At 37.3% G+C, this 17,481-nt stretch overlaps 1 protein-coding gene and 1 pseudogene across 1 annotated transcript in view; one reads left to right on the plus strand and one right to left on the minus strand.

The window, feature by feature from the left end:
- The window catches only part of LOC138306116 (methionyl-tRNA formyltransferase, mitochondrial-like), a 64,836-nt gene extending 53,627 nt beyond the window's left edge, over positions 1–11,209 (minus strand). Inside the window, exons 1-3 of the mRNA XM_069246478.1 lie at positions 11,080–11,209; positions 5,931–6,571; positions 4,794–4,936 (exon numbers count right to left, since the gene is read on the minus strand). Coding sequence (XP_069102579.1) covers positions 4,794–4,936; positions 5,931–6,542 — 755 coding nt within the window. The 5' untranslated portion in view covers positions 6,543–6,571; positions 11,080–11,209. The remainder of the gene's footprint in view (positions 1–4,793; positions 4,937–5,930; positions 6,572–11,079) is intronic.
- LOC138306117 (ras-related protein rab-11.1-like) overlaps positions 11,194–17,481 on the plus strand; it is a 32,893-nt pseudogene continuing 26,605 nt past the window's right edge.

A 17,481-nucleotide genomic window follows, 5' to 3' on the forward strand; every position in this document is an offset into this window, starting at 1 on the left:
GTTTTCCATAGTTACAGAGGACACAAATAAGTCTAAATCACCACAAAGAGGTTTCCATAGTAACAGTGGACACAAATAAGTCTAAATCACCACAAAGAGATTTCTATAGTAACAGAACACACATATAAGTCTAAATTACCAACAAAGAGGTTTCCATAGTTACAGAAGACACAAATAAGTCTAAATTACCACAAAGAGGTTTCCATAGTAACATTGGACACAAATAAGTCTAAATTAGCACAAAGAGGTTTCCATAGTTACAGAAGACACAAATAAGTCTAAATCACCACAAAGAGGTTTCCATAGTTACAGAGGACACAAATAAGTCTAAATCACCACAAAGAGATTTCCATAGTAACAGTGGACACAAATAAGTCTAAATCACCACAAAGAGGTTTCCATAGTAACAGAACACACATATAAGTCTAAATTAGCACAAAGAGGTTTTCATAGTTACAGAAGACACAAATAAGTCTAAATTACCACAAAGAGGTTTCCATAGTAACATTGGACACAAATAAGTCTAAATTAGCACAAAGAGGTTTCCATAGTTACAGAAGACACAAATAAGTCTAAATTACCACAAAGAGGTTTCCATAGTAACAGTGGACACAAATAAGTCTAAATCGCTACAAAGAGGTTTCCATAGTAACAGAACACACATATAACTCTAAATTAGCACAAAGAGGTTTCCATAGTTACAGAAGACACAAATAAGTCTAAATTAGCACAAAGAGGTTTCCAAGTCCATAGTTTCCACAGTGGACACAAATAAGTCTAAATCACCACAAAGAGGTTTCCATAGTAACAGAGGACACAAATAAGTCTAAATTACCACAAAGAAGTTTCCATAGTTACAGAAGTAGGACAAAGATGGGGTTAAATCACCATAACATAGTTTCCATAGCTACCGAAGTAGGACAAAGATGTCAGGTATGACAGGTTAAATCACCATAACGTAGTTTCCATAGCTACAGAAGTAGGACAAAGATGAGGTTAAATCAACATGACGTAGTTTCCATAGCTACAGAAGTAGGACAAATATGTCAGGTTAAATCACCATGACGTAGTTTCCATAGTTACAGAAGTAGGACAAAGATGTCAGGTTAAGTCACCATGACATAGTTTCCATAGTTACAGAAGTAGGACAAATATGAGGTTAAATCACCATAACGTAGTTTCCATAGTTACAGAAGACACAAATAAGTCTAAATTACCACAAAGAGGTTTCCATAGTAACAGTGGACACAAGTAAGTCTAAATCACTACAAAGAGGTTTCCATACTAACAGAACACACATATAACTCTTAATTAGCACAAAGAGGTTTCCATAGTTACAGAAGACACAAATAAGTCTAAATTACCACAAAGAGGTTTCCATAGTAACAGTGGACACAAATAAGTCTCAATCGCCACAAAGAGGTTTCTATAGTTACAGAGGACACAAATAAGTCTAAATCACCACAAAGAGATTTCCATAGTAACAGAGGACACAAATAAGTCTAAATCACCACAAAGAGGCACAAAGAGGTTCCCACAGTTACAGAGGACACAAATAAGTCTAAATTACCACAAAGAAGTTTCCATAGTTACAGAAGTAGGACAAACATGAGGTTAAATCACCATAACATAGTTTCCATAGCTACCGAAGTAGGACAAAGATGTCAAATCACCATAACGTAGTTTCCATAGTTACAGAAGTAGGACAAAGATGAGGTTAAATCACCATAACATAGTTTCCATAGCTACAGAAGTAGGACAAAGATGAGGTTAAATCACCATGACGTAGTTTCCATAGCTACAGAAGTAGGACAAAGATGAGGTTAAATCAACATGACGTAGTTTCCATAGCTACAGAAGTAGGACAAAGATGAGGTTAAATCACCATGACGTAGTTTCCATAGTTACAGAAGTAGGACAAAGATGAGGTTAAATCACCATGACGTAGTTTCCATAGCTACAGAAGTAGGACAAAGATGAGGTTAAATCAACATGACGTAGTTTCCATAGCTACAGAAGTAGGACAAATATGTCAGGTTAAATCACCATGACGTAGTTTCCATAGTTACAGAAGTAGGACAAAGATGTCAGGTTAAATCACCATGACGTAGTTTCCATAGTTACAGAAGTAGGACAAAGATGAGGTTAAATCACCATAACATAGTTTTCATAGTTACAGAAGTAGGACAAAGATGAGGTTAAATCACCATGATGTAGTTTCCATAGTTACAGAAGTAGGACAAAGATGAGGTTAAATCACCATAACGTAGTTTCCATAGTTACAGAAGTAGGACAAAGATGAGGTTAAATCACCATAACGTAGTTTTGATGGTTACAGAAGTAGGACAAAGATGAGGTTAAATCACCATGACGTAGTTTCCATAGTTACAGAAGACACAAATAAGTCTAAATGACCACAAAGAGGTTTCCATAGTAACAGTGGACACAAATAAGTCTAAATCACCACAAAGAGGTTTCCATAGTTACATAGGACACAAATAAGTCTAAATCACCACAAAGAGGTTTCCATAGTAACAGAACACACATATAAGTCTAAATTAGCACAAAGAGGTTTCCATAGTAACATAACACACATATAAGTCTAAATTAGCACAAAGAGGTTTTCATAGTTACAGAAGACACAAATAAGTCTAAATCACCAAAAAGGGGTTTCCATAGTAACAGACCACACATATAAGTCTAAATTAGCACAAAGAGGTTTCCATAGTTACAGAAGACACAAATAAGTCTAAATTACCACAAAGAGGTTTCCATAGTAACAGTGGACACAAATAAGTCTAAATCACCACAAAGAGGTTTCCATAGTAACAGAACACACATATAAGTCTAAATTAGCACAAAGAGGTTTCCATAGTTACAGAGGACACAGATAAGTCTAAATCACCACAAAGAGGTTTCCATAGTAACAGTGCACACAAATAAGTCTAAATCACCACAAAGAGGTTTCCATAGTTACAGAGGACACAAATAAGTCTAAATCACCACAAAGAGGTTTCCATAGTAACAGTGGACACAAATAAGTCTAAATCACCACAAAGAGGTTTCTATAGTAACAGAACACACATATAAGTCTAAATTACCAACAAAGAGGTTTCCATAGTTACAGAAGACACAAATAAGTCTAAATTACCACAAAGAGGTTTCCATAGTAACATTGGACACAAATAAGTCTAAATTAGCACAAAGAGGTTTCCATAGTTACAGAAGACACAAATAAGTCTAAATTACCACAAAGAGGTTTCCATAGTAACAGTGGACACAAATATGTCTTAATCACTACAAAGAGGTTTCCATAGTAACAGAACACACATATAACTCTAAATCACCACAAAGAGGTTTCCATAGTTACAGAGGACACAAATAAGTCTAAATTACCACAAAGAGGTTTCCATAGTAACAGTGGACACAAATAAGTCTAAATTACCACAAAGAAGTTTCCATAGTTACAGAAGTAGGACAAAGATGAGGTTAAATCACCATAACATAGTTTCCATAGCTACAGAAGTAGGACAAAGATGTCAGGTTAAATCACCATAACATAGTTTCCATAGCTACAGAAGTAGGACAAAGATGAGGTTAAATCAACATGACGTAGTTTCCATAGCTACAGAAGTAGGACAAAGATGAGGTTAAATCACCATGACGTAGTTTCCATAGTTACAGAAGTAGGACAAAGATGAGGTTAAATCACCATGACGTAGTTTCCATAGCTACAGAAGTAGGACAAAGATGAGGTTAAATCAACATGACGTAGTTTCCATAGTTACAGAAGTAGGACAAAGATGAGGTTAAATCACCATGACGTAGTTTCCATAGTTACAGAAGTAGGACAAAGATGTCAGGTTAAATCACCATGACGTAGTTTCCATAGTTACAGAAGTAGGACAAAGATGAGGTTAAATCACCATAACGTAGTTTCCATAGTTACAGAAGTAGGACAAAGATGAGGTTAAATCACCATAACGTAGTTTTCATAGTTACAGAAGTAGGACAAAGATGAGGTTAAATCACCATGACGTAGTTTCCATAGTTACAGAAGTAGGACAAAGATGAGGTTAAATCACCATGATGTAGTTACCATAGTTACACAAGTAGGACAAAGATGTCAGCTAGGTTAAATCACCATGATGTAGTTACCATAGTTACACAAGTACGACAAAGATGTCAGGTTAAATCACCATGACGTAGTTTCCATAGTTACAGAAGTAGGACAAAGATGAGGTTAAATCATCATAACGTAGTTTCCATAGTTACAGAAGTAGGACAAAGATGAGGTTAAATCATCATAACGTAGTTTCCATAGTTACAGAAAAAGGACAAAGATGAGGTTAAATCACCATGATGTAGTTACCATAGTTACACAAGTAGGACAAAGATGTCAGCTAGGTTAAATCACCATGATGTAGTTACCATAGTTACACAAGTACGACAAAGATGTCAGGTTAAATCACCATGACGTAGTTTCCATAGTTACAGAAGTAGGACAAAGATGAGGTTAAATCATCATAACGTAGTTTCCATAGTTACAGAAGTAGGACAAAGATGAGGTTAAATCATCATAACGTAGTTTCCATAGTTACAGAAAAAGGACAAAGATGAGGTTAAATCACCATGATGTAGTTACCACAGTTACACAAGTAGGACAAAGATGTCAGCTAGGTTAAATCACCATGATGTAGTTACCATAGTTACACAAGTACGACAAAGATGTCAGGTTAAATCACCATATAAAAGGTTTTGGGTCGCCATAAATATCCAGGACATAGACTTACTAAGGAAATGCATTAAGTAGTCGTGCAGGAATCATCTTCCCAAAGGATGATAGCACTCCGACATCAAACTCTCCCGGATCAACAGTAACAGGCCATTGGTGGATAGTTAGTCCCATGTCTTGGCAGTAGGTTTTTACAGGCGTCTGAAAAGTCATCAACAGTATTTCCTGTTATATCAGTGATGAGGATCGGTTGAGATGATTTTACAGGCGTCTGAAAAGTCATCAACAGTATTCCCTATTATATCAGTGATGAGGATCGGTTGAGATGATTTTACAGGCGTCTGAAAAGTCATCAACAGTATTTCCTGTTATATCAGTGATGAGGATCGGTTGAGATGATTTTACAGGCGTCTGAAAAGTCATCAACAGTATTTCCTATTATATCAGTGTTGAGGATCGGTTGAGATGATTTTACAGGCGTCTGAAAAGTCATCAACAGTATTCCCTGTTATATCAGTGATGAGGATCGGTTGAGATGATTTTACAGGCGTCTGAAAAGTCATCAACAGTATTCCCTGTTATATCAGTGATGAGGATTGGTTGAGATGATCAGCCAACTGGTTAGTGTCAACCCAATCTGATTAAATTACAGATCATTTCCAGGTGACTTTTGGAAATGCTAATCAAATCGCTACCATCAGAATCTTGAATGTGAGTTTCAGGAGACGAAACAGTTTGAAAAAGCTGTCAAGAATTATTTTTTGTGTATGTAGTCATCTCGCCAAAACAGCACTTCAAAGCTTAATGTATATAAAATGGGACGGAATGACGTTTTCAATTGATGAAGCAATGTGCATAAAATGCATGTAATGTGAAGTACAGGTGGTATAAAGGTCATCAGAAGATGATCCCTCATGAAATGTTGTCAGATCCTCAATTGAAAGTTTACTTGGTTATAAGGATCTGTATTTTCATCAGATTGGTGTCAACCGATCGATTTTCGATTATAAATTGGTTATCCTAAAACTATATAATCCTTAACAAATGTTGCTCATTTTGACCCAGGATTGAATAGGTCTATTATCTATGACTAGCAGCTTTAACAAATTGAGACCGTGACCATAAAAGGTTCAAACTGTATACAGTGTATCATCATTGGCACCTTTATAAAATAAGACAAATACAATGTACTTACCTTGGCAACAGGACATACGACCTCTAACCTATCTACGACCTTGAACTTTGACCCCGCCTGCAGCAAATTTTCATTTAAAGCCTTAAGAGCTACCAAAGAAAATCTATCAGAACCGAAAAACAGAACTCTCCAAGGCGGTTTAGTCCGTTCATTATTCCACTCATTCATACAACACACAGACGTAGAAAAGCCTGCAGCCTGAGGTATCCCTGGAGAATTCATTTGTCGTCTCTGATTTGAGAAGGACGTTCTACATGTTGATTTCCCCAGAATTGTACTCCATGGTTTATCACACTCATAGAAATCATTGTTGAAAGATTTCATATTCCTTGTTAGTTGTGTTCCTTTACACACTGAATTTTGCTTCACACATTTTCTCCGTAAAACAGAAAAACTTTGCTGAAAACATGACGATGATCTAAATGTTTGACTGTTAAGGTAGTTGTGGACCCTCATTGAAGCATTCCTCTGACACAAATGGTTAGATTGAGGCCCGAGGTAGTTAGAAGACGTGAAGTTGTGTTGACGACTCAGAAAGCCGCATGTCACCTGACGATGGAGTCCTGGTGATTTTGGACAGTGGCAAAGTGACCTGACAGCCATACTGTTCATAATGATGTCCTTCAGATATACATGATTACCTATATCACAAACAAAGAAACCATTATATCTAACACGATTACCTACATCACAAACAATAAAACCATTATATCTAACATGATTACCTACATCACAAACAAAGAAACCATTATATCTAACATGAATACCTACATCACAAACAATAAAACCATTATATCTAACATGATTACCTACATCACAAACAATAAAACCATTATATCTAACATGATTACCTACATCACAAACAATAAAACCATTATATCTAACATGATTACCTACATCACAAACAATAAAACCATTATATCTAACATGATTACCTACATCACAAACAATAAAACCATTATATCTAACATGATTACCTACATCACAAACAATAAAACCATTATATCTAACATGATTACCTACATCACAAACAAAGAAACCATTATATCTAACATGATTACCTACATCACAAACAATAAAACCATTATATCTAACATGATTACCTACATCACAAACAATAAAACCATTATATCTAACATGATTACCTACATCACAAACAATAAAACCATTATATCTAACATGATTACCTACATCACAAACAATAAAACCATTATATCTAACATGATTACCTACATCACAAACAATAAAACCATTATATCTAACATGATTACCTACATCACAAACAATAAAACCATTATATCTAACATGATTACCTACATCACAAACAATAAAACCATTATATCTAACATGAATTACCTACATCACAAACAATAAAACCATTATATCTAACATGATTACCTACATCACAAAAAAATAAAACCATTATATCTAACATGAATACCTACATCACAAACAATAAAACCATTATATCTAACATGATTACCTACATCACAAACAAAAAACCATTATATCTAACATGATTACCTACATCACAAACAATAAAACCATTATATCTAACATGATTACCTACATCACAAACAATAAAAACCATATATATCTAACATGATTACCTACATCACAAACAAAGAAACCATTATATCTAACATGATTACCTACATCACAAACAAAGAAACCATTATATCTAACATGATTACCTACATCACAAACAATAAAACCATTATATCTAACACGATTACCTACATCACAAACAATAAAACCATTATATCTAACATGATTACCTATACATCACAAACAATAAAACCATTATATCTAACATGATTACCTACATCACAAACAATAAAACCATTATATCTAACATGATTACCTACATCACAAACAATAAAACCATTATATCTAACATGATTACCTACATCACAAACAATAAAACCATTATATCTAACATGATTACCTACATCACAAACAAAGAAACCATTATATCTAACATGAATACCTACATCACAAACAATAAAACCATTATATCTAACATGATTACCTACATCACAAACAATAAAACCATTATATCTAACATGATTACCTACATCACAAACAAAGAAACCATTATATCTAACATGAATACCTACATCACAAACAATAAAACCATTATATCTAACATGATTACCTACATCACAAACAATAAAACCATTATATCTAACATGATTACCTACATCACAAACAATAAAACATTATATCTAACATGATTACCTACATCACAAACAATAAAACCATTATATCTAACATGATTACCTACATCACAAACAATAAAACCATTATATCTAACATGATTACCTACATCACAAACAATAAAACATTATATCTAACATGATTACCTACATCACAAACAATAAAACCATTATATCTAACATGATTACCTACATCACAAACAATAAAACATTATATCTAACATGATTACCTATCACAAACATCATTATTAACATGATTACCTACATCACAAACAATAAAACCATTATATCTAACATGATTACCTACATCACAAACAATAAAACCATTATATCTAACATGATTACCTACATCACAAACAATAAAACCATTATATCTAACATGATTACCTACATCACAAACAATAAAACCATTATATCTAACACGATTACCTACATCACAAACAATAAAACATTATATCTAACACGATTACCTACATCACAAACAATAAAACATTATATCTAACATGATTACCTACATCACAAACAATAAAACCATTATATCTAACATGAATACCTACATCACAAACAATAAAACCATTATATCTAATTATAATAAAGCATTCTTATCAATAAATCTTTTGGATTTTTCAAGTAGTAGACAAAAACCGAAATGATATATCTTCATATATACGCAAAATGTCTATGAAAAAAAGATTATCCCAGAGGTCCCGAGTTCGAATCCTGGCAGAGGCAGTGATTATATTTGTATCAAATCTGTGCTTTGTTACACTGCGTTTCAAACTATTTTGCAGTTGGTTATAACAAAGAGAAAACTGAAATGTAAATATTTAAAAAAAAAATCATATTTTATCTTAAATCAAGTGGGTACTCGATCAGACTAATGGATTGTACTGGTAGCTACATGTAGAGCTCACTGTGTTCAGTTTGAGGGTCCTGGGTTTGAATCCCCGTCTGGCTGTGCAATTTTCTGTTCCTATTATATCAATGGCTGCGTCACCAAAACCTGTTTCAGGCATAGCCCGAGATACTCTGGCCCTGACACCAGAATTAGATGTCTGATGTACTCTGGGCCAGAGCGCACTACCACATGAAAATGTGGTATTGGGCCAGGTTATCTTTTATTCAGACTGTTTACAAGAATAAAACCAATTAAGGTAAGTGGCGATTCTCGGTGGTAATATTTTAATGTTACAATCAAGAATTGCCACTTTCCTTGGTCTTGTGTCAATGCAATAGTTTCTTTTCAGCAACTTTAAATTTCCCTCCTCATCGTCGCCATTTTCTCATAGTATGCAAATCGCCTCTAATCTCTACAGATTGCTATATTTGGGTATATCAATTATTTTTTTGTTAAAAAAACACGGTTAGTGGTGGCGCTTCTCGGTGGGCAGTCTGAATCGGGGATGACCTGGCCTGATACCAAAAGGTATTGGCGAGTTCCATCTTTTCATGTATAGTAATGTATTGTGGCCTACACCAATCATCTACGGCGATCTGTCATGATGTCTAAGTCTGGTGTCAAGGCGAGAGTATCTAAGGCTAGACATCTATCTGTCATGATGTCTAAGTCTGGTGTCAGGGCGAGAGTATCTCGGGCTAGACATCTATCTGTCATGATGTCTAAGTCTGGTGTCAGGGCCAGAGTATTTTGGGCTAGACATCTATCTGTCATGATGTCTAAGTCTGGTGTCAAGGCGAGAGTATCTCGGGCTAGACATCTATCTGTCATAATGTCTAAGTCTGGTGTCAAGGCGAGAGTATCTCGGGATAGACATCTATCTGTCATGATGTCTATAAGTCTGGTGTCAAGGCGAGAGTATCTCGGGCTAGATATCTATCTGTCATGATGTCTAAGTCTGGTGTCAGGGCCAGAGTATCTCTGGCTAGACATCTATCTGTCATGATGTCTAAGTCTGGTGTCAGGGCCAGAGTATCTCAGGCTAGACATCTATCTGTCATGATGTCTAAGTCTGGTGTCAAGGCGAGAGTATCTCAGGCTAGACATCTATCTGTCATGATGTCTAAGTCTGGTGTCAGGGCGAGAGTATCTCGGGCTAGACATCTATCTGTCATAATGTCTAAGTCTGGTGTCAGGGCCAGAGTATCTCGGGCTAGACATCTACTTTTGTATCTGTCTTGATGTCTAAGTCTGGTGTCAGGGCCAGAGTATTTAGGGCTAGACATCTATTTGTCATAATGTCTAAGTCTGGTGTCAGGGCCAGAGTATCTCGGGCTAGACATCTATCTGTCATGATGTCTAAGTCTGGTGTCAGGGCCAGAGTATCTCAGGCTAGACATCTATCTGTCATGATGTCTAAGTCTGGTGTCAAGGCCAGAGTATTTCGGGCTAGATATCTATCTGTCATAATGTCTAAGTCTGGTGTCAAGGCGAGAGTATCTCGGGCTAGACATCTATCTGTCATGATGTCTAAGTCTGGTGTCAGGGCCAGAGTATTTCGGGCTAGACATCTATCTGTCATAATGTCTAAGTCTGGTGTCAAGGCGAGAGTATCTCAGGCTAGACATCTATCTGTCATGATGTCTAAGTCTGGTGTCAAGGCCAGAGTATCTCGGGCTAGACATCTATCTGTCATGATGTCTAAGTCTGGTGTCAGGGCCAATGTATCTCGGGCTAGACATCTATATTGTATCTGTCATGATGTCTAAGTCTGGTGTCAGGGCCAATGTATCTCGGCTACACCAAACATCTAGGTTTCTCTGCCATAATGTCTAAATCTGGTGTCGGGGCCAGAACACGTACAGTGTAATTATAAACTGTTATGTATCTCGGGTTACACCAGACATCTACGGATGTGTCATTACGTCTAAGTCTGGTGTCAGGGCCAGGGTACCTCGGGCTCTGTAGATATGTACGATGAAGTACTTAGAATATCAGTTTTGTAACGAATCCAAGAAAAAAATGATCGTACCTTAATTTGTGTATTCCCAATGCAACATCGATATCGCGTGGTGCCCCAGTGAAAGGGAGATTACTCTAACGGCAAAATCTGAAGGTCAAGGTGAAATTACGCGTAATACGAAAATGCGGCTACAGTTTCCTAATTTACGAACCACAGGTAGAGTTTACCTGTTGTGTTGTCGTCTGCGTAAAAGACATTAGGAATGTGAACGGTTTCAGAGTAGCTGGCTCAGATTCTACATTTTAACTATCGTTCAGGGGAATCATCTATCCACAAGGTTTGTATATCGTTTAAGCTCCCCATCGTTACAACAAAATACATCCGATTCATAACTTTTCAGATACGGAAATGTGTGTTAAATCTACTAAAACTTGTTTGTCAACAAGTGAAGATATTCCAGTTTTTGCTACAATGATAAATAAACTGATTACGGTCTATTCATATTCATTTTATAATCGGACGACTCATTGTACTGTCGTGTGTCACCAATAACAATATATACAAAAATGTACATGATTCATACGACTTTGATTTATCTCTGAGATCTACATTCTGTACTATTTCTGGGTGTGATGAATAAATTGGATGACCTAATAATCTGTTATACACAATGATACACGTTGTTTACGTTTTATATAAATACAGTAGACTGCATGTGTCCAGATAATTATTTCCCTGGGTCGTGAGTGAGGAAGTTGTATAAGTTAATGTATAGTCCCATATTTCTGTATATACATCTACAAATGTAATGTGTTACATGTATATGTAATACACTAAGCTTAGTCTAGTTAATGTTTTGGTGTTGTCAACAGAAGATGGATGTGTTGGACGAGCAGTAGGTCAGTGTATATACGTATGAGTAAGCAGTGTTTGATGTTTGTTTACACCTGTGTAGGCATCAAAGATCAAACGTTACGCTCTAGATCTATTGTTATTGTACGTTAATCATTTGTAGAAGAACAGGGAAAGTACACATTCCTGTCGAGTGATGCGACCAGGAATCGAACCCAGGTCTCCGGCGTGGAAATCTATACGGCTCTACTGACTGAGCCAAAGAAGCATGCCCCGTCAGCTAAGTGACAGAGACCATAATTAACACTATGTAACAGAGTGCAGGATTTACAATAAATTTAATAGGAAATACCTGCCTCTACCAGGGATCGAACTCGGGACCTCTGGATTACTAGTCTGATGATCAACCGATCGAGCTAAAGAGAAGTTCTCTCTAGCCGAGCAATATATTGCGGCTAGTATTGACCAGGGTTAACGTTACATACTCCTCCTCCAGGAAACAACTCGTCCTCGAGTTTCCAGGGGTCACAACGATTCCTTCGCAGGTATCGTGAAGTATCATTCCCGAGTCCCTACATGGGCGCCAATGTAACAGAGTGCAGGATTTACAATAAATTTAATACCTGCCTCTGCCAGGGATCAAACTCGGGACCTCTGGATTACTAGTCTGACGCTCAACCGATCAAGCTAAAGAGAAGTTCTCTCTAGCCGAGCGATATATTGCGGCTAGTATTGACCAGGGTTACATATATATATGTACAAAGCACACCGACCCACTCTTTTTACACTACTCCCCCTGTTTTTTCTTGAGATTTCCTAAATCTCAACCGAGACTCTCTTACCACTTTCCATGGGTTATTTAGTTGGGCACTAATGTAGAAGAACAGGGAAGATACATATTCCTGTAGAGTGGCCCGACCAGCAATCGAACCCGGGTCACTGGTATGGAAATCTACGGCTCTACTGACTGAGCCAATTAAAGAAGCATGCTCCGTCAGCTGAGTGACAGAGACCGTATTTAACACTATATACAAACCACACCGACCGGCTTCTTTTACACATACATACATGTGTATGTATATACTCATGTCAAGATTCGTTCAAATCGCATCGTTGAGAGTGAATGTCACTTGTCGGGATGTATTGATGGTTCTTTCGTCTTTACTAATTGTATAACATACAACGCTTACTGTACATGTACACTTTAAATGATACATAGCCAAACTGCTGGTTTAAAAGCATACAGGATAGGACTAGTTCAATGATTGGTGACCAGGTGATATATACTTTACATGAAGCTGACAATTCAACTGAAGATTAAGTAGAGCTGATTATAATTAATTGTTCCTGTTGTAACAGAGAAGTAAATTACATTTCTGACTGTTTGTTAAATACAAAAATATACTTTGCCACATTGTGCACTACACATACAAGTTGTTAAGGAGGCGAGAGATAAATCATAACACACAATATCTTTAACAGCTCAGCTGGGATGTGCAACAATTTTTGTAGCTGTTCAATACCAGTTAGCTCATCAGACGGGATGTGCTAGCTGTTCAATACTAGCTAGCTCATCAGATGGGATGTGCTAGCTGTTCAATACTAGCTAGCTCATCAGACGGGATGTGCTAGCTGTTCAATACTAGCTAGCTCATCAGATGGGATGTGCTAGCTGTTCAATACCAGCTAGCTCATCAGATGGGATGTGCTAGCTGTTCAATACTAGCTAGCTCATCAGACGGGATGTGCTAGCTGTTCAATACCAGCTAGCTCATCAGACGGGATGTGCTAGCTGTTCAATACTAGCTAGCTCATCAGATGGTGTGCTAGCTGTTCAATACTAGCTAGCTCATCAGACGGATGTGCTAGCTGTTCAATACTAGCTAGCATACGAGTCATCAGAGGGATGTGCTAGCTGTTCAATACTAGCTAGCTCATCAGATGGGTTGTGCTAGCTGTTCAATACCAGCTAGCTCATCAGATATGATGTACTAGCTGTTCAATACCTGCTAGCTCATCAGATGATGTACTAGCTGTTCAATACAGCTAGCTCATCAGAGGGTGTGCTAGCTGTTCAATACCAGCTAGCTCATCAGAGGGAGCTGTCATATTCATCAGATGGGATGTACTAGCTGTCCAATACCTAGCTAGCTCATCAGACGGGATGTGCTAGCTGTTCAATACCAGCTAGCTCATCAGATGGGATTGTGCTAGCTGTTCAATACCAGCTAGCTCATCAGATGGGATGTGCTAGCTGTTCAATACCAGCTAGCTCATCAGATGGGATGTACTAGCTGTTCAATACCAGCTAGCTCATCAGATGGGATGTGCTAGCTGTTCAATACCAGCTAGCTCATCAGATGGGATGTACTAGCTGTTCAATACAGTAGCTCTCAATGGGTTGTGCTAGCTGTTCTACCATCATGATGGGTTGTGCTAGCTGTTCAATACCAGTAGCTCATCAGATGGTTGTCTAGCTGTTCAATACCAGCTAGCTGCAATACCAGTAGCTCATCAGATAGGATGTACTAGCTGTTCAATACCAGCTAGCTCATCAGATGGGTTGTGCTAGCTGTTCAATACCAGCTAGCTCATCAGATGGGATGTGCTAGCTGTTCAATATCATTATAAACAGCATGCTTGACAATGCACAAGACTTTTTGTGTACATGTAAACACGTACAGCCTCCCGGAATACATTGACACACACAGTGACACAATCATGTACATTGCTTTCAGATACAATGTAGAGTCTAGATCTGTAGGCTGTCCTTATTAGTTTCTGCAAATATATTATACATAATAGGATATGCACATAAAAGCCGTAAACTAACTGACCAAATACCCCCAAATCCCTTGTAAATTAATAATGTTAATTGAAATGAAAACTGTTACTGTTTATTATACATTAAATGATAAATTGGAAATTTACTTCTGCAAAATAATTTTTCATGCACTTGAAACTTAAATTCATAATATTAAAGAGAGATTACACCGTGTTTGCTGCAAATGTTTTTGACATGTACAACTTACATGCACATGTGCAAAGTCAAGAATAGCTTTAAGATGTGAATTAATTGGTTTTCTCTACCAACAAGTCTAGGACATCCTTAAATGATGCTGACTGTTAAAAGGACATCAATCTAACTAAACCAAAGCAGTTTGGAATCCTATACATGTATGGGTCTATTGACAGTTTGGCGGAGTTCTTAATTCATGTAGTCTTTTATGTTACAGATACTGAGGAGATTTTCTTACATAGTTTTTTTTTTTTCTCACATAGACATCCTTTTTTGCCTGCTCAGATTGTTGGAGATTTCTAATGCATTAGAAGAGCAAGCAATGAGTGACATGGCTGCTAATTCTATGACAGAAGAACAGTACGACTTCATCTGGAAGGGTAAGTAAAGTTACCTGGACAGGATTTCTCATATAATAAGTTCAAACTGACTCGAGTCAACATTATACAACCAGGAATAACAGCTTCATCGTAATTACCATCCATAATATTTTTCTATAGAAATGTCAATAATATACTGTTATCATACACAGTTGTACTCGTGGGGGACTCAGGAGTGGGAAAGACAAATCTTCTCTCCAGATTTACCAGAAATGAATTCAACGCTGAGAGTAAAAGTACAATAGGAGTTGAGTTTGCTACCCGGTAAGTGTGGTTTGTTATAGGCTGAAACCTGCCTGATATTACCATACATGGTATGGTCCTCACCAAGTCTTATTATTTTTTGGGTCATTTTCAAAATCCAAGATGGCCACCATGATACTATATCTTAGTAATAAGGCTGTCCAACGACCATTAAGGCCCCCGGGCTTCTTATTATCTGAAATGTGAACCAGTTCAGTTTAAGGTAAGAAAACATTGTCTGTGTTTGTAATTTTGAAGTAATATTGAAAACTCTGGGTATGATGTATACGAGTGTTCACGATGTGATTACAGACAACTTTGTTATAGTACTAATTACTACATAACGCTTATAGATACTAGAGTTATACGTTAATATGAGGATCTATACAATGGTGTTTTTTGTTTAAATATTCTAATACATTATATTTATATATTTCTTTTGTAGGAATTTAACTATACAAAGGCAAAAAAGGGGCTCAAATTTGGGATACTTCAGGTCAGGAGTGTTACAGGGCCATCACTAGTGTGTAAGTTCTGATTTATACTGTCGGTAGGAGTGTTACAGGGCCATCACTAGTGTGTAAGTTTGTTATACTGTCAGGTCAGGAGCGTTACAGGGACATCACTAGTGTGTAAGTTCTGATTTATACTGTCAGGTCAGGAGTGTTACAGGGCCATCACTAGTGTGTAAGTTCTGATTTATACTGTCAGGTCAGGAGTGTTACAGGGCCATCACTAGTGTGTAAGTTCTGATTTATACTGTCAGGTCAGGAGTGTTACAGGGCATCACTAGTGTGTAAGTTCTGATTTATACTGTCAGGTCAGGAGTGTTACAGGGCCATCACTAGTGTGTAAGTTCTGATTTATACTGTCAGGTCAGGAGTGTTACAGGGCCATCACTAGTGTGTAAGTTCTGATTTATACTGTCAGGTCAGGAGTGTTACAGGGCCATCACTAGTGTGTAAGTTCTGATTTATACTGTCAGGTCAGGAGTGTTACAGGGACATCACTAGTGTGTAAGTTCTGATTTATACTGTCAGGTCAGGAGTGTTACAGGGACATCACTAGTGTGTAAGTTCTGATTTATACTGTCAGGTCAGGAGTGTTACAGGGACATCACTAGTGTGTAAGTTCTGATTTATACTGTCAGGTCAGGAGTGTTACAGGGACATCACTAGTGTGTAAGTTCTGATTTATACTGTCAGGTCAGGAGTGTTACAGGGACATCACTAGTGTGTAAGTTCTGATTTATACTGTCAGGTCAGGAGTGTTACAGGGACATCACTAGTGTGTAAGTTCTGATTTATACTGTCAGGTCAGGAGTGTTACAGGGCCATCACTAGTGTGTAAGTTCTGATTTATACTGTCAGGTCAGGAGTGTTTACAGGGCCATCACTAGTGTGTAAGTTCTGATTTATACTGTCAGGTCAGGAGTGTTACAGGGCCATCACTAGTGTGTAAGTTCTGATTTATACTGTCAGGTCAGGGAGTGTTACAGGGACATCACTAGTGTGTAAGTTCTGATTTATACTGTCAGGTCAGGAGTGTTACAGGGCCATCACTAGTGTGTAAGTTCTGATTTATACTGTCAGGTCAGGAGTGTTACAGGGACATCACTAGTGTGTAAGTTCTGATTTATAACTATACTGTCAGGTCAGGAGTGTTACAGGGACATCACTAGTGTGTAAGTTCTGATTTATACTGTCAGGTCAGGAGTGTTACAGGGCCATCACTAGTGTGTAAGTTCTGATTTATACTGTCAGGTCAGGAGTGTTACAGGGCCATCACTAGTGTGTAAGTTCTGATTTATACTGTCAGGTCAGGAGTGTTACAGGGACATCACTAGTGTGTAAGTTCTGATTTATACTGTCAGGTCAGGAGTGTTACAGGGGCCATCACTAGTGTGTAAGTTCTGATTTATACTGTCAGGTCAGGAGTGTTACAGGGCCATCACTAGTGTGTAAGTTCTGATTTATA

This window comes from Argopecten irradians, chromosome 13, assembly GCF_041381155.1.
Source record: "Argopecten irradians isolate NY chromosome 13, Ai_NY, whole genome shotgun sequence".
Classification (NCBI taxonomy): Eukaryota; Metazoa; Mollusca; class Bivalvia; order Pectinida; family Pectinidae; genus Argopecten; species Argopecten irradians.